General features: G+C 47.7%; 1 protein-coding gene across 1 annotated transcript in view; it reads right to left on the reverse strand.

Annotated features, from left to right (window-relative positions):
* LOC120941360 overlaps nucleotides 1–21,937 on the reverse strand; it is a 50,064-nt gene continuing 28,127 nt past the window's right edge. Inside the window, exons 2-3 of the mRNA XM_040354698.1 lie at nucleotides 15,543–15,736; nucleotides 1–2,044 (exon numbers count right to left, since the gene is read on the reverse strand). Coding sequence (XP_040210632.1) covers nucleotides 287–2,044; nucleotides 15,543–15,736 — 1,952 coding nt within the window. The 3' untranslated portion in view covers nucleotides 1–286. The remainder of the gene's footprint in view (nucleotides 2,045–15,542; nucleotides 15,737–21,937) is intronic.

A 21,937-nucleotide genomic window follows, 5' to 3' on the forward strand; every position in this document is an offset into this window, starting at 1 on the left:
CAATTTCAGCGGATCGATCCTCTTGTGTGTACGGGGCCTTAGTCTTATCATAACCACTAACACTTAATGAACCCCTGAAAACCCCAAATCTTATTATTGTCACTATAAGAGAATAAATCACACTTCCCTGTGCTGAGATTTCTCAATGCTGTGATTGGTTGTGTTGGAAATCTTTAGATTTATGACATCTGGAATATGAATCTACTGCATTATTCTGTTATTTAACAATCATCAGATTTATATTTCTGTGATGTCAGCAGATTTGGGCAGATTTTCTGTTATATTATTATTTCTCACGTCGCCTTTCACCCCCAGATATTGTTATAGAACCTTCTCCTACACATAACCCGGCATGGAGGGGCTCAGTGAAGGTGGTGGTGAAGGTGTGGAGGTGTCTGATCGGGTCACACAGATCATAAAAGGACAGCTGCCCGGCCTCATAATCCACAGAGATCCTGACTCTGTTACTGGAGGGATTGGGAGATATTCTGATCTCTTTATTGTCATGTATTAGAGAACACACACCACTATACCTCCACAAACCCCAGGACTTCTTATTATACCCAATCCATGACTGCTCTCCTCCTCTCCTCTCTATACTGGGATAACACATCCCGACTATGTAATTTTCTGACTCACTGACATCCACTTCCCAGTAATGTCCCCCCGAGGAAAATCTCTGACTGCTTAATACCTGGGTATACAACTGAAATCTCTCCGGTGTTTCTGGATGTTTCTGATTTATATATGACCTGGATACAGTTTTCATGTCATCTGATATCTGTAGATTATTATGAGCTGTGTTCACATCCAGTAATATGTCTGCAGCTTCCTGTATATTGAAGAATACATTTACCTCTTTTATCATATCAGATAACCCTGTGTGTAATGTGTGTGAGATTCCAGACACATCCAGATCCCCTCCATCATGGAGGAGTCTATCATGTCTCTCTCTGTCCTCATTATCTCCCTCCTCAGTATCACACAAGTCCCCTGTGTCTGATTCCTGTAGGACAGTCAGTGGGTCAGTCATGTTACACAGCTCCTCAATGTCCTCCATCTTCCTGGACAGATCCTCCTTCTTTATTTCCAGCTGATGGATCAGATCAGACAATGAGATCCGCTCTTCCTGGCTGGAGATGTTCCTCCGGACTCTCTTCTCCAGGTCCTCCAGATGTCTCCTGAGCTCTATGAACAGGGCAGTGACTCTCTCTGTTAGACCGGCCGATTTTTCTTGTACTTTTCTCCTGCGATCCTGCAAACTCTGGACTCTTTTCTCTGTCTCCTCTCTCTCTGTCATCAGTTTCTGCAGAACATTTCTCAGTTTCTGTTTTTTATTCTCAGAGGCCTCATCCAGAGTCTCCACCTTGTGTCCCTGGTGTTCTCCATCCAGCCTGCAGGACACACAGATACAGGCAGAGTCCTCAGTGCAGTAATATTTATGAAGTTCTCTATGGATGGAGCATTTTCTGTTCTCCATGGAAGTGGTGGGATCAGTTAGGACATGTTCTGGTGACTTGCTGTGGACTCTCAGGTGATTATCACACAGAGAAGCTTCACAATGCAGACAGGATATAACAGCAGGTACAGGAGAGTGATAGCAATAAGTACAGAAGATTCCAGTCTTCCCTTCTTCCAGCTGAGTAGATCGGAAAGTCTCCACTATGTTACGTAGTGTTATGTTCCTCTGCAGTACAGGCCGATCCCGGAACTCTTCTCTGCACTCAGGACAGGAATATCCTCCAGACCCCCCCTGTGTATCCAACACACGATCAATACAGACCCGGCAGAAGTTGTGACCACATCTCAGGTTTACAGGATCTGTATATGTGGTCAGACAGATGGAACAGTCCAGCTCCTGTCTCAGATCAGCAGACGCCATCGCTGACAGCAGAAGAGAGAAATGAAAGTAAAAAGTCTCCGACAAGGAAAATCTAAAGGGCGTCTCACATTCCTCGGCACAGGGAGGGGCTGAGCTGGTCTTGCAGCTTTTATCTTGAGGAAGTTTGTGGAGAAATAAATGTTTATATTGAAGGTATATGTCCTACATGTTGATACACATTGTACTGATTTGGAGCTTTAAATGACTTCTGCAGACGAGGCACAAAACTAAGTTATATAATGCAGTGTGATAGATATTTGCATGTTGATGTTTTTTGTGTTTAGGAGAAAATTATTTCCAACGGTAAAAGAAACCTGTCCTGAGAGATATACAAGAGCGTCTCAAAAAATGTGAATATCATCAAAAAGTTCATTTATTTCAATAATTCAAATTAAAAAAATAAACTCCTATATTATATAGATCCATTACACACAGAGTCATATACAGTATCTGACAAAAGTAAGTACACCCCTCACATTTCTGTAAATCTTTTCTTCTATCTTTTCATGTGACAACACTGAAGAAATGACACTTTGCTACAATGTTGTGTAGTGAGTGTACAGCTTGTATAACAGTGTAAATTTGCTGTCCCCTCAAAATATCTCAACACACAGCCATTAACCACTTATGGACCCCTTCACGCCGATATACGTCGGCAGAATGGCACGGCTGGGCACATCAACGTGGGGTCGCGAGCGCGTGCTCCCGCGACCCGGTCTGAAGCTCTGTGACCGTAACCACGGGACTCGCGGGACCCGATCGCCGCTGGAGTCCCACGATCGGTCCCCGGAGCTGAAGAACGGAGAGAGCCGCGTGTAAACACATCTTCCCCGTTCTTCACTGTGGCGGCTGCATCGATCGTGTCATTCCTTTTATAGGGGGACACAATCGATGACGTCACACCTACAGCCACACCCCCCTACAGTTGTAAACACACTTCAGGTCACACATAACCCCATCAGCGCCCCCTAGTGGTTAACTCCCAAACTGCAATTGTAATTTTCACAATAAACAATGCATTTTAAATGCATTTTTTGCTGTGAAAATGACAATGGTCCCAAAAATTTGTCAAAATTGTCCGAAGTGTCCGCCATAATGTCGCAGTCACGAAAAAAATCTCTGATTGCCGCCATTAGTAGTAAAAAAAAAAAATTAATAAAAATGCAATAAAACTATCCCCTATTTTGTAAACGCTATAAATTTTGCGCAAACCAACTGATAAACACTTATTGCAATTTTTTTTTATCAAAAATAGGTAGAAGAATACGTATCGGCCTAAACTGAGGAAAAATTTTTTTTATATATATATATATTTTTGGGGGATATTTATTATAGCAAAAAGAAAAAAATATTGCATTTTTTTCAAAATTGTCGCTCTATTTTTGTTTATAGCGCAAAAAATAAAAACCGCAGAGGTGATCAAATACCACCAAAAGAAATCTCTATTTGTGGGGAAAAAAGGACGCTAATTTTGTTTGGGAGCCACGTCGTACGACCGCGCAATTGTCTGTTAAAGCGACGCAGTGCCGAATCGCAAAAAGGGGCAAGGTCCTTTAGCTGCATTTTGGTCCGGGTCTTAAGTGGTTAATGTCTAAACCGCTGGCAACAAAAGTGAGTACACCCCCTTAGTAAAAATGCCTAAATTGGGCCCAAAGTGTCAATATTTTGTGTGGCCACCATTATTTTCCAGCACTGCCTTAACCCTCTTGGGCATGGAGGTCACCAGAGCTTCACAGGTTGTCACTGGAGTCCTCTTCCCCTCCTCCATGATGACATCACAGAGCTGGTGGATGTTAGAGACCTTGCGCTCCTCCACCTTCCCTTTGAGGAGCCCCACAGATGATCAATAGGGTTTAGGTCTGGAGACATGCTTGGCCAGTCCATTACCTTTATGCCGCGTACACACGATCGGAAATTCCGACAAGAAAACCGTGGATTTTTTTCTAACCGATTGTTGGCTCAAACTTGTGTTGCATACACACGGTCACACAAATCTTGTCGGAAATTCCAACCGCCAAGAACGCGGTGACGTACAACACGTCCGACGGCCGAGGTCAATGAAGTTCAATAGGCAGTTTGGCTCTTCTGCTTGATTCTGAGCATGTCTGTTTTTTGCGCATCGGAATTGCATACATACGAGCGGATTTTCCGATAAAAACTTCTTCCGATTGAAAAATAGAGAACCTGCTCTCAATCTTTTGTTGGCGGAAATTCCGACAGAAAAAGTCTGATGGAGCCTACACACGGTCGGAATTTCCGACAAAAAGCTCACATCTGACTTTTCTTGTCGGGATTTCCGATCGTGTGTACGCGGCATTACCCTCAGCTTCAGTGATCATCTTGGAGGAGTGTTTGGGGTCGTTATCATGTTGGAATACTGCCCTGCGGTCCAGTCTCCGGAGGGAGGGGATCATTCTCTGCTTCAATATGTCACAGTACATGTTGGCATTCATGGTTCCCTCAATGATCTGTAGCTCCCCACAGGGGCCGTCTTTAATATTGACTGGACCCTGGTCAAACATTTTCTTGGGCCCCGTCTTCCATGCAATTTCGCTCTCCGCATGCTTTGAGACATACAATAAATAGATTCAAAATCAGTTTACTGAATCAGATCAGGCAGTGATTGCAATTGGTTGCCAGAGGTTACAGTGTATCATCATTACCACTCACTGACTGGCTGCTAGAGGTTACAGCACACATTATGTCTCACTGTTTATTGTTTAGAGGTTACAGCACAGGACTTCTGCTTGTTGATTGGTTGTTAGAGATTACTGTACATTATTACTGCTCACTGACTGATTGCTAGAGGTTACTGGACATCCTTACCACTGACTGATTGGTTGCTAGAGGTTACTGCACATCCTTACCACTCACTGATTGGTTGTTAGAGGTTACTGCACATTATTACCGCTCACTGATTGGTTCCTAGAGGTTACTGCATGTCCTTACCGATCAATGATTGGTTGCAAGAGGTTAGTGCACAGCATTACTGCTCACTGATTGGTTGCTAAAGGTTACAGCACATCATCTCCTCACTGCCTGCACACCATGGACTGGGGAGGTGAGGGGACCCATCAATAGACAGAAAACTCCTAGGACTCCTGGCATCAGTGTCAATGGGGGAGGGGGGGGCTGGAAGTGGTGGGGGGATGGGATTAGTTAGGAGGCAGTACACTGTGGCAAATTCTGAATCATGTAGAGCAAAGCTGGAAATCTTTGGCAAGTAAATAGTGGGGGATTATACCAATGTAATGGGGAATTTACACTGACCACCAATGTGAGGGGGGATTTACACTGACCACCAATGTGAGGGGGGATTTTCACTGACCATCAATGTGAGGGGGGATTTACACTGACCACCATTGTGAGGGGAATTTACACTGACCACCAATGTGAGGGGGGATTTACACTGACCACCAATGTGAGGGGGGATTTACACTGACCACCAATGTGAGGGGGATTTACACTGACCACCATTGTGAGGGGGATTTACACTGACCATCAATGTGAGGGGGGATTTACACTGACCGCCATGTAATGGGGTATTTTACGCCACTCACCAATAGAAAGGAGGGATTTCTACACTGACACCAATGTAATAAGAGCATTTACACCAACCACCAGTGTAAGGGGGAATATACAATGACCTCCATGTAAGGGGGAATTTACACTGACAACTATTGTCAAGGAGATTTGTACTGACCACCAATGTAAGGTGACACTTCTACACCGACCCCCAATGTTAGGGGGGGATTTACACTGACCACATATATAAAGGGAGATTTACACTGACCACCAGTGTAAGGGTAATTCTGCACTTACCACCAATGTAAAGGGAAATGTACACTGATGACCAATGTAATGAAGAACTTACACTGACAATCAATGTAATGGGGGATTTTACCGCAACAGCCAATAAAGGGGGATTTCTACACTGGCCACCAATGTAAGGGGGATTTACACTCACCACCAATTTAAAGGGGGCTTCTACATGGACCACCAATGTAAACTGACCACAAATGCAAGTTTGGATTTTTTTTTTTAACAATTACCAATATAAAGAGGAGTTTCTACACTGGCCACCAATGTAATGGGGATTTACACTGACCACCAATGTAAGGGGGATTTACACTGACCACCAATGTAAGGGGGACCTTCACACTGGCCACTAGTGTGAATGAAAGGATTGTACACAAAGCCCCAATGTAAGGAGAAGAGTCACACTGACCACCAATGTAACTGAGACATTTAGCCTGCGTTCACATTTGTGTGTGTTGGGAATACATGCAAAGTCACTTTCCTGACAACACAGAAACATGCTGCCCTTTAGCAGATACACAGCAGTGCCATTAGTTGTTAGTGACGTCCTCATGCATCAGCTGAGATGTGCGTATTCACATGCACCACAATTCAGGGTGCTGTGGTACCTCGTTATTCTGAAGAAGGGTTCCACCTCCAATTTCCTTACCTTTGCAGAACAGTCTGGTGTTGGGCTTAAAGCGGAGTTCCACCCTATTTTTCAACTTCTTTGCATTCTATTTAACACTGCCCTCTTAAATAGAATTGGCGTGTTTTTTTTTAAACTCACGGTTTTATCCTCACGAGTTCATTTCCCCGTTGCGGCGGAATGGCCTCTCCGCCGCATCCAGCGCTGGGAGATGTGTGTCATCATCAATCCCAGGAGGCTGGGCTGAACTATCGCCGCCGTAGTTGAATCTCGGGGGGCGGGCGAGAGGGAGGGCAGTGCCGCCCATAGAGGTGGTGTCCTCTTGTCCCTCTCCAACTCCTAGCACCGCCCCCGGGTTTGTCAGTAGCAGTGTCACTGCTTCCAAATACATGCGCTGCCTGGCGGTGTATGCATTTAGAAGTTCTGAGTATTCTTTCTGTCTTACCCCTCAGTGTTCTCCTGCACACTCGCTCCGTGTTCCCCTCAGATTCCCCCTTCAGTGGCGTGCGATGGGAGAACCCGGAGGGGGGGCATAGCTGCTGCACGCTGTATGCAGAGAGGGAGCTGAGCTGAGTGAGGGAGGGAAGTTTTGTGCAGGTAAAGTGCACACAATACAAAGTTTCATGTCAGGACTCGGAGGAAATGTTTGTGGCAACATGTGACGGGTTAAGTGACAAGCCGAGTTGAAATAGCAGGCAAGTGTGTGTAGGAGCTGGCAGAGTTTGCAGCACCCCTCCCCCTAGCTGACAGACATCGGGACAGATATCTCCTAAGCAGGCACAGTACACTAATCACTATCTATCTACATAAACATCCCCCATCACTCTGTGTATGTCCCACTCAATTAGGGTTGCCACCTTTTCTTCAAGTCAACCCGAACACTTTAGCGGCCCACAGCAATTATTTTTATAGTATAACCTATACATATATTTTGCTATTAAACACCATTTCTGATCATATGAAGTTAATACCAAGAGTTCCCCTTTACATCAGAGTCCTCAGAGTTCCCCTTTTACATCTGAACTCGTAGAGACTCCCCCAGAGTTCCCCCTTACATCAGACTCTGCAGACTCTGATGTAAGGGGGAACTCTGGGGGCTCTAACATAAGGGATGCTCTGGAAACCATGATCTAAGGGGGAACACTGGGAACTCTGATATACAGGAGGACTCTGATGTATGGAGAAGACTCTAATGTAAGGGGGAACACTGTGGCCTCTGGTGCAGAGGGGAACTCTGATGTAAGGGGAAACACTGAGAACTCGGATGTACGGAGAAGACTCTGATGTAATGGGAAAAAATGTGGCCTCTGGTGTAAAGGGGAACTCTGATGTAAGGGGAAACACTGAGAACTCTGATGTACGTAAAAGACTCTGATGTAAGGGGGAACACCGTGGCCTCTGGTGTAGAGGGGAACTCTGATGTAAGGGGGAACACTGAGAACTCTGATGTACGGAGAAGACTCTGATGTAAGGGGGAACACTGTGGCCTCTGGTGTAAAGGGGAACTCTGATGTAAAGGGGAACACTGAGAACTCTGATGTACAGAGAAGACTCTGATGTAAGGGGGAACACTGTGGCCTCTGGTGTAGAGGGGAACTCCGATGTAACGTGAAACACTGAGAACTCTGATGTACGGAGAAGACTCTGATGTAAGGGGGAAAGCTGTGGCCTCTGGTGTAGAGGGGAACTCTGATGTAAGGGGAAACACTGAGAACTCTGATGTACGGAGAAGACTCTGATGTAAGGGGGAACACTGTGGCCTCTGGTGTAAAGGGGAACTCTGATGTAAGGGGGAACACTGAGAACTCTGATGTATAGAGAATACTCTAATGTAAGGGGGAACACTGTGGCCTCTGATGTAGAGGGGAACTCTGATGTAAGGTGAAACACTGAGAACTCTGATGTTTGGAGAAGACTCTAATGTAAGGGGGAACACTGTGGCCTCTGGTGTAAAGGGGAACTCTGATGTAAGGTGAAACACTGAGAACTCTGATGTACGGAGAAGACTCTGATGTAAGGGGGAACACTGTGGCCTCTGGTGTAAAGGGGAACTCTGATGTAACGTGAAACACTGAGAACTCTGATGTACGGAGGAGACTCTGATGTAAGGGGGAACACTGTGGCCTCTGGTGTAATGGGGAACTCTGATGTAAGGGGAAACACTGAGAACTCTGATGTACGGAGAAGACTCTGATGTAATGGGAAAAAATGTGGCCTCTGGTGTAAAGGGGAACTCTGATGTAAGGGGAAACACTGAGAACTCTGATGTACGGAAAAGACTCTGATGTAAGGGGGAACACCGTGGCCTCTGGTGTAGAGGGGAACTCTGATGTAAGGGGGAACACTGAGAACTCTGATGTACGGAGAAGACTCTGATGTAAGGGGGAACACTGTGTCCTCTGGTGTAAAGGGGAACTCTGATGTAAGGGGGAACACTGAGAACTCTGATGTATAGAGAATACTCTAATGTAAGGGGGAACACTGTGGCCTCTGATGTAGAGGGGAACTCTGATGTAAGGTGAAACACTGAGAACTCTGATGTTTGGAGAAGACTCTAATGTAAGGGGGAACACTGTGGCCTCTGGTGTAAAGGGGAACTCTGATGTAAGGTGAAACACTGAGAACTCTGATGTACGGAGAAGACTCTGATGTAAGGGGGAACACTGTGGCCTCTGGTGTAAAGGGGAACTCTGATGTAACGTGAAACACTGAGAACTCTGATGTACAGAGAAGACTCTGATGTAAGGGGGAACACTGTGGCCTCTGGTGTAGAGGGGAACTCCGATGTAAGGGGTGCTCTGAGAACCCTGATTCACCTTTGTGTACTCAATCAGAGGCAGGAGAGAAAAGGGAGAAGGGGGGAGAAATTCACAGACAGAGATGGATGGTGAGCTCACTCACCCCCTGGCAGTCAGCACCTCTCATGCAGATGTATCTGAGGCTGCTGGACTTCAATTTTCCATCCCCAACCTTCCTTTCCTGAGGCACAGCACTGAGGATTGGAGTGTGGGCAGACACAGAGGGGACCGGGTGGTGGGGGGGGGGGTCGGGGCTAGGAGGTGTAGATTGAGCCCTCTCTAAGGCAGTGTGAAAGAGACAACTGCAGCCATAAACCCTGCTGGCAAGCCATAGTCCAGGCTAAAAAATGTGTCCGGGTTTCAGGCTTTCTGAAACCCGGACACATGATTCCAAACCCGAACTGTCCGGGTGAATCCTGGACAGGTGGCAAGCCTACACTCAATGAGAAGTTCATTTAGGACCTTTCCATTTAACCCTGCGTTATGCACACCCTGTACAATGACGTGTACACTCACCACATAAACTCTACACTCCATATAGAAAACAACATTCCTCAATAAACATATCAGAGCACAGTGTCCATGGCTATTTGCATGTTACTGTATGAACACTGATCATTTAGAGAATCATGTATGTTTATGGAGAATTTATATTTTTTATGTGCCAAGGCCCCTTTCACATGGGCTTTCCGATCAGGTCTGCCTGTCTGTTTTTCAGATGGACCCGATTGGATCCTCCAGTGTTCCCTATGGCGCGGCAGATGTCAGCGGTGACATGTCCGCTGACATCTGCTATCCAATCTGATCCTGTCCGCCAAATCAGATGGATGGTGGACGGTGGTCCTATTTTCCATCTGTCTGGCGGATTGGATGGAAATGGACAGGCAGTCCTCGGTTCCGGCCACAATTTTAAATATAAAACTTTTTAAATATAAATACCCCTGTAATACACAAGCTTAATGTATTCTAGTAAAGTTAGTCTGTAAACTAAGGTCCGTTTTGTTAGGTTGTTACAGCATTTAGACACTTTATAAAACAGAAATTGACTGGGGCCATCTTAAGTGTGGGCATCATGAAGCCAAGCCAGACTGTATGACTTCCTGGATTTCAGCCTTGCAAAACTCGCACATGCTCAGTGCTACACAAGCGGTGTAATGGTTTCAGATCAGGTTTCAATAGCAATGGGAGTGTCAGAGGAAGTTACCGCCCCTTATCTATGCAAACCTCTCCTCCCCTCCTCCTTCCAGGAACCAGTAAATATACAAAATAATTTGTTCTTGTGCAGATATATCTACATAACAAGATGATATATATATCTTGTTATATATGTGGTGTGTATACATATACCAGACATGTGCACTGTCAATAAATCCATTTTGTTTAGTTCCGTTTCGCATTATTAGCCGTTATTTCATATTTTGTGCCCGAAACTCAATTCGGACTCGTACGAAATACGAATATTCGTTAGATTCGTTCACTTTTCATAACAATTACCAACATTCGTTATAGAAAAAATGGATGGAGTGTTTGCACAAAACAATCAACAAAGGGTTAAAAATTAAAAATAATAAGAATAGAATTAAATGATCAATTAAATTAAGATTAAAATCACGAACCACATTGGGGATATATGGTATAAATATTCATATTCAGAAGTCCATGAAAGGTTCAGTCCCAGCAGGATGCCAAAAAAGGCTATGATTGATGACAGTGAGGAACTGTTGTAGATGAAGGCAGTAAATCAGGGCTGCTATCCAGGAGCGAAGCCAGCTCAGTATATGCAGGAGAAAGACAAAAGAGAAAAGCGCCTCTGAGTATACTGCTTTAATTTTAAAACATAAAATATATCCAGCACTTACATCATGGTAGTATGGTGCAATCGTGGGAGCTGGTGTACGTCTGTAGCAGACAGTCCGCAGGACTGATGCTGAAACGCGTTGTGGTCCTCCTCAGCCTCCGTCCGAGCTGACGTCACGCATCAGCTGATGAACTCACTGCCAAGCAGCGGCACAACAACTAGGATATAGCCGTCTCTCCCCGGCTCCCTCCGGCTGCCCAGCTCTCATGCCTTGCGGACTGTCTGCTACAGACGTACACCAGCTCCCACGATTGCACCATACTACCATGATGTAAGTGCTGGATATATTTTATGTTTTAAAATTAAAGCAGTATACTCAGAGGCGCTTTTCTCTTTTGTCTTTCACCAACATTCGTTATGATGAATTTAAAAATCTGGACGCTTAAAGAGGACTAATAGTATCTGCTGTGCTCATTATGAGGGGTTCCCACCATCCCTGTGCTGTGCTCATTATGAGGGGTTCCCACCATCCTTGTGCTGTGCTCATTATGAGGGGTTCCCACCATCCTTGTGCTGTGCTCATTATGAGGGGTTCCCACCATCCCTGTGCTGTGCTCATTATGAGGGGTTCCCACCATCCTTGTGCTGTGCTCATTATGAGGGGTTCCCACCATCCCTGTGCTGTGCTCATTATGAGGGGTTCCCACCATCCCTGTGCTGTGCTCATTATGAGGGGTTCCCACCATCCTTGTGCTGTGCTCATTATGAGGGGTTCCCACCATCCCTGTGCTGTGCTCATTATGAGGGGTTCCCACCATCCCTGTGCTGTGCTCATTATGAGGGGTTCCCACCATCCTTGTGCTGTGCTCATTATGAGGGGTTCCCACCATCCCTGTGCTGTGCTCATTATGAGGGGTTCCCACCATCCCTGTGCTGTGCTCATTATGAGGGGTTCCCACCATCCTTGTGCTGTGCTCATTATGAGGGGTTCCCACCATCCCTGTGCTGTGCTCATTATGAGGGGTTCCCACCATCCCTGTGCTGTGCTCATTATGAGGGGTTGTCACCATCCCTGTGCTGTGCTGACTTCCCGGGGCTGTAGGGATGGTGGAAACCCCTCATAATGAGCAGAGCAGGAGTACAGCCACAGGGATGGTGGGAACCCCTCATAATGAGCACAGCACAGGGATGGTGGGAACCCCTCATAATGAGCACAGCACAGGGATGGTGGGAACCCCTCATAATGAGCAGAGCACAGGGATGGTGGGAACCCCTCATAATGAGCACAGCACAGGGATGGTGGGAACCCCTCATAATGAGCACAGCAGAAGTACAGACCCAGGAACTTAGCACAGCACATGGATGATGGGAACCACCCCCTCATGAGCACAGCACAGGGATGGTGAGAACCCCTCATAATGAGCACAGCAGAAGTACAAACCCAGAAAGTCAGCACAGCACAGGGATGGTGGGAAACCCTCATAATGAGCACAGCACAGGGATGGTGGGAAACCCTCATAATGAGCACAGCACAGGGATGGTGGGAACCCCTCATAATGAGCACAGCACAAGGATGGTGGGAACCCCTCATAATGAGCACAGCACAGGGATGGTGGGAACCCCTCATAATGAGCACAGCAGAAGTACAGACCCAGGAACTTAGCACAGCACATGGATGATGGGAACCACCCCCTCATGAGCACAGCACAGGGATGGTGGGAACCCCTCATAATGAGCACAGCACAGGGATGGTGGGAACCCCTCATAATGAGCACAGCACAGGGATGGTGGGAAACCCTCATAATGAGCACAGCACAGGGATGGTGGGAAACCCTCATAATGAGCACAGCACAGGGATGGTGGGAACCCCTCATAATGAGCACAGCACAAGGATGGTGGGAACCCCTCATAATGAGCACAGCACAGGGATGGTGGGAAACCCTCATAATGAGCACAGCACAGGGATGGTGGGAAACCCTCATAATGAGCACAGCACAGGGATGGTGGGAACCCTTCATAATGAGCACAGCACAGGGATGGTGGGAACCCTTCATATGGGGTTCCCACCATCCCTGCACTGACTTCCTGTGGCTGTACTCCTGCTGTGCTCATTATGAGGGGTTCCCACCATTCCTGTGCTGTGCTGCTTTGGCCCCGGCACCCCGCATCGGCCCCGGCACCCCGCATCGGCTCCGGCACCCCGCATTGGCCCCCGGCACAGCAACCCGCATCAGCCCCTGTACCCCGCATCGGCCCCGGCACAGCACCCCGCATCGGCCCGACACACCCCCCACCGGCCCCGGCACAGCACACTGCATCGGCACACCGCATCGGACCCTGCATCGGCCCCGGCACCCCGCATCGGTCCCTGCACACTGCAGCACACCGCATCGATCCCCGCTACATGGATGCATTTGACGGGCACAGCAGATGCGCTTGATGGGCACAGCGGATGCGCTTGATGGGCACAGCGGATGCGCTTGATGGGCGCAGCGGATGCACTTGACGGGCACAGTGTTTGGCACAGTGGATGCATTTGATGGGCACAGCGGATGCGCTTGATGGGCGCAGCGGATGCGCTTGATGGGCGCAGCGGATGCACTTGACGGGCGCAGCGGATGCACTTGACGGGCAGAGTGGATGCGTTTGATGGGCACAGTGTTTGGCACAGTGGATGCATTTGATGGGCACAGTGTTTGGCACAGTGGATGCATTTGACGGGCACAGTGTTTGGTACAGTGGCTGCGTTTGCTGGCAGAACAATTATTTGTATGGGGTACATGACATTGCACAGGTGACTTGCTATTGCACGCCCCCCCTCGCCAAGCTCTGCTGCATCTGTCCCTCCCAGCAACTCTCCACCTCTGCCCGCCCCCTCAAATCTATAATACAGCACAAGCGTGCATTCTGGGCGTGGGGGTGGGCGGGGCCGTTGTGGTATTAACATCCCTCCGCCTTCCCCCCCCTCCGCCTCCTCCCCCGCCCCCCTCTGCCTGCTCGAGGTTTTAAAGTGCGGCTTGCACTCGCGCATGCGCGGTAGAGCCCCGCGATTCGACGGACGAGAATCCTAATGCTGGAAATGATCTCCCAGGAGGTATAGCGGCGGGGGGGGGGGGTAGCTCAGCCTCCCGCCGTGGCAGGGGCGATTTTCAATCATCAACAACACAGTGAGTATCAAAACCAAAAAAAAAATAATGTGCCAAATGTGTTTCAGGTGGCATAGGAGCAGGCAATGCACAGGACTTAAAAAAGAGGGTGGAACTCCGCTTTAATTTTTATTTCTCCATGTTTGTTTTCATGCATTTTTTTCACTGCTGCCATCTGCTGGCCAGAATTTGCATGCCACACACGTCTCCGTTTTGGTTAGTAAAGTTTTTTGTATTCGGAGGCGTGGACTCTTGCTGGGCAGGTCTTTTCACTGGGGGCAGCCATTTCAGTTTCTCCTCATGGCTGTGTGACTAGACACTCCACATTTTTGGGCTCGAGAAGGCATCAGTTTTTGATCACGCAGAAGTCAGCAGTAGTTAGCAGCAGCTCAGCAGCAGCTCAGCAGCCACAGCAGCTAGCCTCAGGACATATTCTAACAAGTCAGCATTGATACCACTACTACAGAACAGTATTGTATCACCGTTTGTTGTCTTATCTGGATTGAATAAACCCACGCTGATTTCATCTTCATGTCTGAGTCTGGATCCATCTAACCTGAACATCTGCCGGTCCTGTCTGCCCCACTGCTTGGATACGAAGGTAAGAAGTCACACAGCTATTATCAGTTATACCTTCATTCGCCTTCATGTGGGAACAGAACAGTCAAAAACTGCCTTAATGTCCACACCCCAGTCACAGATTCCCTCAGAGTTGCCACACTAAGGAATCTCCCTTGTAACAGGCCCATCTGCAGCGAATCTGCCCAGCTACAGTGCATCTTCCACAAGTCTCAGGGCAAGCACCGCATGTCCACAGTATCTTTACTGTTGCCTGAAAGCCCTCCACAACTCATCAAGCCGTTTTCTATATCCCATATCAACCTTTGTTCGCATAGCAGAACTGTTAACGCACACGGGGTCCCTCTCTAACCTAAACCCCCGCAAATCACTTAAAACACCTGAGGATCCTTGCCAGAGTGCCCCAGCGCAGGCGCACTGCAATTTTCAGCCCCCAATTCAAACGTTTATTTTCTTAAAGAGACAGCGCACCTTAAACCAAAATGGACAAAAAGGACCTTGCACAGTTCCCCAGTGATGAAACAGAGCTAATGCAGCCTGATACTGATCACCAAGAAGTACAGGAAGCAGAACCCACACTTCCAGCAGACCAAGTCGTGCGACCAAGACGCTCCCTCAAACCGACAAAGGTCAGGGAAAACTATCAAACCACAAAAGATGAGCTATGCGATAACCTGGAAGAGCTATGGGAGCGAGTTTCCTCCCTCATGTCAGGACTTAAATCCTCTGGTGATACCTCAAGCTTACAAGTTGGCATCAGGCGGCTGAACACAGCTCATGAAGGATACAAGAGACTGTTCACAAGGTATATAACCTTTCTAAAAAACTTTAATAATGATGAAGCCCTTTCAGAACTGAGCAAGGCAGAATCTATAGACATTCAAAGAGACACCATGGTGCTGCTTGCTAAAGATAAAGCGGAACTCCGCATCTCCCATTTGCAAGAAACTAGATCACACAGATCAAATTCATCCAAACATTCCTCTCGGTCATACAGATCATCGTGCTCAAGAAGCTCAACCCTAAGCGACAGACTACTAGAGGCCCGCATAAATGCACAGCAATCCAAAGTCAGGCGTTCCTTCACTAAAAAAGAAGCTCTGGCAAAAGCAGAAGCACAGGCCAAGAGGGCAGATGCAGAAGCAGAGGCCAAGAGGGCAGACGCAGAAGCAGAGGCCAAGAGGGCAGAAGCAGAGGCCAAGAGGGCAGACGCAGAAGCAGAGGCCAAGAGGGCAGACGCAGAAGCAGAGGCTCGAATAAAGATTCTTGAATCAGAGATGGAAGAGGAAGTTGCATTAGCTAAAGTAAGACTACTTGAGCAAGCATTAAGCCAAGGTCTTGATCCAGTCTGCTCGCTACCACAGGAGGTAGAAGATTCAGCTTACCGCACCAGCGACTATGTGCTGAAACAATTATCTGCATCACCCCCAGTATGCAGTACCGTCCAAGCTGACAACACCGAAACCTCAAAGTCATCTCCACCTACAGTGCCAGTGTCACTTACAGCACCCGAGAAATCTGATGGTGTTCACCCAGATGTGCCTTCTCAAGGACAGTTATTACGAAACTACAAAAAGGGCCATCAGGCGTTTCCTGGCCTACCTCCACAGCTCAAGCAGCAGTCCTCACGATCTAGAGAGACTAGATCACAGCTCAACCTTGCAGCAGCATCATTCTACCTGGATGCATCTCACCCTTTCACGCCGCAAAGCCTACACGCCCTGGAGGCACCACAGGTTGTCGTGGCAACAAGCAGTGAGAAATCAGATATGTCTGAGTTGGCCAGGATTATGGCGAGCGGAGAGCTAATTAACACAAGTCTTTCAAAATTTGATGACCGTGCAGAGAGCTACAGAGCTTGGAAGGCAACTTTCAAGGCCACCATTGCCAACCTCAAACTAGACGCAGAGAAGGAGCTCAACCTCCTGATCACATGGCTGGGCCCAAGCTCCACAAATCGCATCAAGAGCCTCAGAACTGTCTATGTGGGACAAGCAGAAGCAGGTCTCGCTGCCGCCTGGCAGAGACTCGAACGTACATTCGGCAGTGCAGAAGCAATAGAGAAGGCCCTATTTAAGAGACTGCAGAACGTCCCAAAGATCAATCTTAAGGACGTCCATAAGCTTCAGGATTTGAGTGACCTGCTCATGGAACTAGAGCTTGCCAAAAGAGACCCTCGTCTGATCGGGCTATGCTACCTGGATACAGCCCATGGAGTGAACCCAATTGTCGTGAAACTACCATACAGTCTGCAAGAAAAGTGGGCGGCATCAGTCTCAAGGTACAAAAGGGTGCATGACATCACCTTTCCCCCATTTATTCATTTCTGCAGATTCATTGAAGAACAGTGCCAGATGAGGAATGACCCCAGCCTCGATTTCCTGGAGTTCAACACTACAGCTCCAGCGACACCATCACCAAGGTATGAGAGTGCCATGCATAAACACAGAGACTTTAAGAGCAGCGTGAGTGTTAGAAAGACTAACCTACCATCTTCTGCAGCACCTATGGGTAAACAGTACAATACCTCATCAGGAGACAAGTCCTTCAATCATGAATGTCCCATTCATAAAAAACCACACTCACTGAACAAATGCAGGGGGTTTAGATCCAAACCCATACAGGAGCGCAAGAAGTTCCTCAGCGAGCTTGGGGTGTGTTTCAGATGCTGCGCTTCATTGGAGCACATGGCTAAGGACTGTAAATCCATCATCAAGTGTGAGGAGTGTCATAGTGAAAGACATGCCTCGGCTATGCACCCAGTTCCACTGCCCAGAGACTCACCAGCTGCCGTCACCACCAGTCCCGCTCCAAGTCATGGCGGGGAGCCCCAGAACCACGCTAACGCAGCCGCCGATGTTTCCTGCTCATGTTTGGAAGTATGTGGCGAGGGCCAGGGTGAGAAATGTTGTGCCTGAATATGCCTAATCAAGGTCTATCCAGAGGGACTACCAGAAAAGGCAGTAAAAATGTATGCCATCATCGATGACCAAAGCAACCGGTCCCTAGCAGGACCTAAATTCTTTGAAGCCTTTGGGATAAAGGGACCATCAGAACCCTACATCTTAAACACCTGCTCAGGCCGCATAGAGACTAGCGGCAGGAGGGCGCAAGGATTCATTGCTTCCCCCATCAGTGGGAATACAGAAATACCCCTACCAACACTGATTGAATGCGATCAAATACCCAACCATAGGGATGAGATTCCTACCCCAGAAGCTGCGTTTCACCAACCGCACCTAAGGCACCTAGCCAACGTTATCCCACCTATGGACAACAATGCTGAGATTCTACTCCTGCTTGGCAGAGACAATCTAAGGGTGCACAAGGTGCGCCAACAGTGTAATGGTCCTGACTACGCACCATATGCCCAGAGGCTGGACCTGGGATGGGTAGTCATAGGAAATGTATGCCTGGATCAACCAGAAATCGACTCCTTCAAAACGTACGTGCGTGAAGACGGACGCACAACTTGTATTAAGCCGTGTCCTCATCACTATGAAGTGAAAGAGAAGTCTCCAGACCTCGTACAACCACCTGACATCATTTCTCCCCTCTTTGCTGACGACTTGGGGAGATCAGTCTTTCGCACAACCAAGGATGATGATAAGGTAGCCTTATCGGTAGAAGACAGAGGGCCTGATTTACTATGCTCTGTGCGCTGCGCTGGTTCATGCGTTAATTAGTACTCCGGGTGGAGGCTTAATTGGGTGCATGAACCAGCGTAGCAGCCGGCGCATTGAAACTAATATGTAAAGCCGCGCCGAACTCCCTATAGAAGTCTATGGGAGAAATCAAAAGTGTTCATTTTAAAGGCTAATCTGCAAGTTTTGTCCTAAAAAGTGTTTGGGGACCTCAGTCCTGCCCCAGGGAACATGTATCAATGCTTTTTTTATTTTTTAAAACGGCCGTTTTTTCGGGAGCAGTGAAATTAATAATTCTTAAAGTGAAACAATAAAAGTGAAATATTCCTTTAAATTTCGTACCTAGGGGGGGTGTAATGTCAGCATGTGAAATAGCGCATTTTTCCCGCACTTAGAACTCCCCCTGCACAAAGTGACATTCAGAAGGAAAAAAGTCATTTAAAAATTCACACGCGGCTATAATGAATTGTCGGCTCTGACAATTCTAAAGGGATTCATTCATAAAACAAACAAAAAAATGTGTAGGGGTTCCCCCAAATTAAATTACCAGGCCCTTCAGGTCTGGAATGGATATTAAGGGGAACCCCGCCGTAAAAACCAAAAAAAAAAAAGACGTGCGGTTCCCGGCAAATATCCATTCCAGACCCTTCAGGTCTGGTGTGGATTTTAAGGGGAACTCCACCCCAAATTGAAAAAAAAATGGCGTGGAGTCCCCCTAAAAATCCACACCAGACCCTTATCCGAGCACGTTGACCTGGCCGGCCGCAGAAAAGAGGGGGGGACAGAGTGCGGCCCCCCCTCTCTCCTGAACCGCACCAGGCCACATGCCCTCAACATGGGGAGGATGTCCCCATGTTGATGGGGACAAGGGTCTCATCCCCACAACCCTTGCCCGGTGGTTGTGGGGGTATGCGGGCGGGAGGTTTATCAGAATCTGGAAGACCCCTTTAACAAAGGGGACCCCCAGATCCTGACCCCCCCCCCCCTGTGTGAAATGGTAATGGGGTACATTGTACCTCTACCATTTCACCCCAAAAAAAATGTCAAAGTGTTAAAAATGACAGTAGCCGGTTTTTGACAAATCTTTTAATAAAATCTTCTTTTCTTCTTTCCTTCGGGTTTCTTCCGCTGCTTCTTTCTTCTCGTTCACATCTTGCCCGACGTGTTCTTCTATCTTCTCCGTCCGTCCTTCAGCCTTCTGGTCCCGCATCTTGCCCGTTGTCTTGTCCTGTCTTCTTCTCCGTCCGCCTCCTCGTCCGCATCTTGGGTCTTCTGCGGTGTTCTTCTCGTCCCCGGACCCAGCGTTTGAATTTGATTTGGCCGCCGTTTTCCCGCTCCTGGGACCCGCCCCCCTCTGACGCCACAAGTAAACTCCTTAGAAGGTCATGTGCGTCAGAGGGGGGCGGGGTCGCAGAGCGTCACACAGCGGGGGAATTCAATTTCAATCGCGCCGCCCGGAGAAGAAGTTCCCGCCGTGTCACACTCATGTGACCCCGCCCCCCTCTGACGCCACAAGTAAACTCCTTAGAAGGTCATGTGCGTCAGAGGGGGGCGGGGTCGCAGAGCGTCACACAGCAGGGGAATTCAATTTCAATCGCGCCGCCCGGAGAAGAAGTTCCCGCCGTGTCACACTCATGTGACCCCGCCCCCCTCTGACGCACATGACCTTCTAAGGAGTTTACTTGTGGCGTCAGAGGGGGGCGGGTCCCAGGAGCGGGAAAACGGCGGCCAAATCAAATTCAAACGCTGGGTCCGGGGACGAGAAGGCTGGCGGACCGAGAAGAACACCGCAGAAGACCCAAGATGCGGACGAGGAGGCGGACGGAGAAGAAGACAGGACAAGACAACGGGCAAGATGCGGGACCAGAAGGCTGAAGGACGGACGGAGAAGATAGAAGAACACGTCGGGCAAGATGTGGACGAGAAGAAAGAAGCAGCGGAAGAAACCCGAAGAAAAGAAGATTTTATTAAAAGATTTGTCAAAAACCGGCTACTGTCATTTTTAACACTTTGACATTTTTTTTGGGGTGAAATGGTAGAGGTACAATGTACCCCATTACCATTTCACATAGGGGGGGGCCAGGATCTGGGGGTCCCCTTTGTTAAAGGGGTCTTCCAGATTCTGATAAGCCCCCCGCCCGCATACCCCCACAACCACCGGGCAAGGGTTGTGGGGATGAGACCCTTGTCCCCATCAACATGGGGACATCCTCCCCATGTTGAGGGCATGTGGCCTGGTGCGGTTCAGGAGAGGGGGGGGGCCGCACTCTGTCCCCCCCTCTTTTCTGCGGCCGGCCAGGTCAACGTGCTCGGATAAGGGTCTGGTGTGGATTTTTAGGGGGACTCCACGCCATTTTTTTTTTCACTTTGGGGTGGAGTTCCCCTTAAAATCCACACCAGACCTGAAGGGTCTGGTATGGATATTTGGGGGGACCCCACGCCATTTTTTGGGGGTTTTTTTACGGCGGGGTTCCCCTTAATATCCATTCCAGACCTGAAGGGCCTGGTAATTTAATTTGGAGGGACCCCCTTTTTTTTTTTTTTTTTTTAATGAGCAATGACTCTATTCTTTATAGCCATGAGTACTTTAACCACTTGCCCACCGGGTTAATTCTGGCACTTCTCTCCTTCATGTGAAAATCACAATTTTTTGGCTAGAAAATTAATCAGAACCCCCAAACATTATATATTTTTTTTTAGCAGACATCCTAGGGAATAAAATGGCAGTCATTGCAATACTTTTTGTCACACCGTATTTGCGCAGCGGTCTTACAAGCGCACTTTTTTTGGATAAAAATCACTTTTTTTAATTAAAAAATAAGACAACAATACATTTTGCCCAATTTTTTTATATATTGTGAAAAATAATGTTACGCCGAGTAAAATGATACCCAACATGTCACGCTTAAAAATTGCGCCCGCTCGTGGCATGGCATCAAACTTTTACCCTTTAAAAATCTCGATAGGCGACGTTTAAAAAATTCTACAGGTTGCATTTTTTGAGTTGCAGAGTAGGTCTAGGGCTAGAATTATTGCTCTCACTCTAACGATCGCGGCGATACCTCACTTGTGTGGTTTGAATACCGTTTTCATATGCGGGCGCTACTCGCGTATGCGTTTGCTTCTGTGCGCGAGCTCGTCGGGACGAGGCGCTTTAAAAATTTTTTTGGGGGTTTTCTTATTTATTTTTATTTAGTTTTATAATGTTTTACACTGAAATAAAAAAATAAAAAAAAAATGATCAGTTTTCTTCCTATTACAAGGAATGTAAACATCCCTTGTAATAGGACTAGTGTGTGACAGGTCCTCTTTATGGAGAGAGGCGGGGTCAATAAGGCTGGAAAGCATGGTATTGAAAAAAAAAATAAAAGTTCTCATGCTTTCAGCTGCAATCATGTTCGTTCACCACAGTGGTGTAGTGTATAGCACTTTGACCTAGCAGCAAAAGAGTCGTTGGTTCGAATCCCGCCCGTGACAGCATCTGCATGGAGTTTGCATGTTCTCCCTGTGCCTGCGTGGGTTTCCTCCCACAATATAAAAACACGCTGTAAATCGGTTCCGGTCTAAATAAGCCCTAATATGCAGTAGTATATTTAGGTTTGGTTCTGCCCTAGGCCTGACTACATATCTGCACCTCCTAATA

Source organism: Rana temporaria, chromosome 5, assembly GCF_905171775.1.
Source record: "Rana temporaria chromosome 5, aRanTem1.1, whole genome shotgun sequence".
Taxonomy (NCBI): domain Eukaryota; kingdom Metazoa; phylum Chordata; class Amphibia; order Anura; family Ranidae; genus Rana; species Rana temporaria.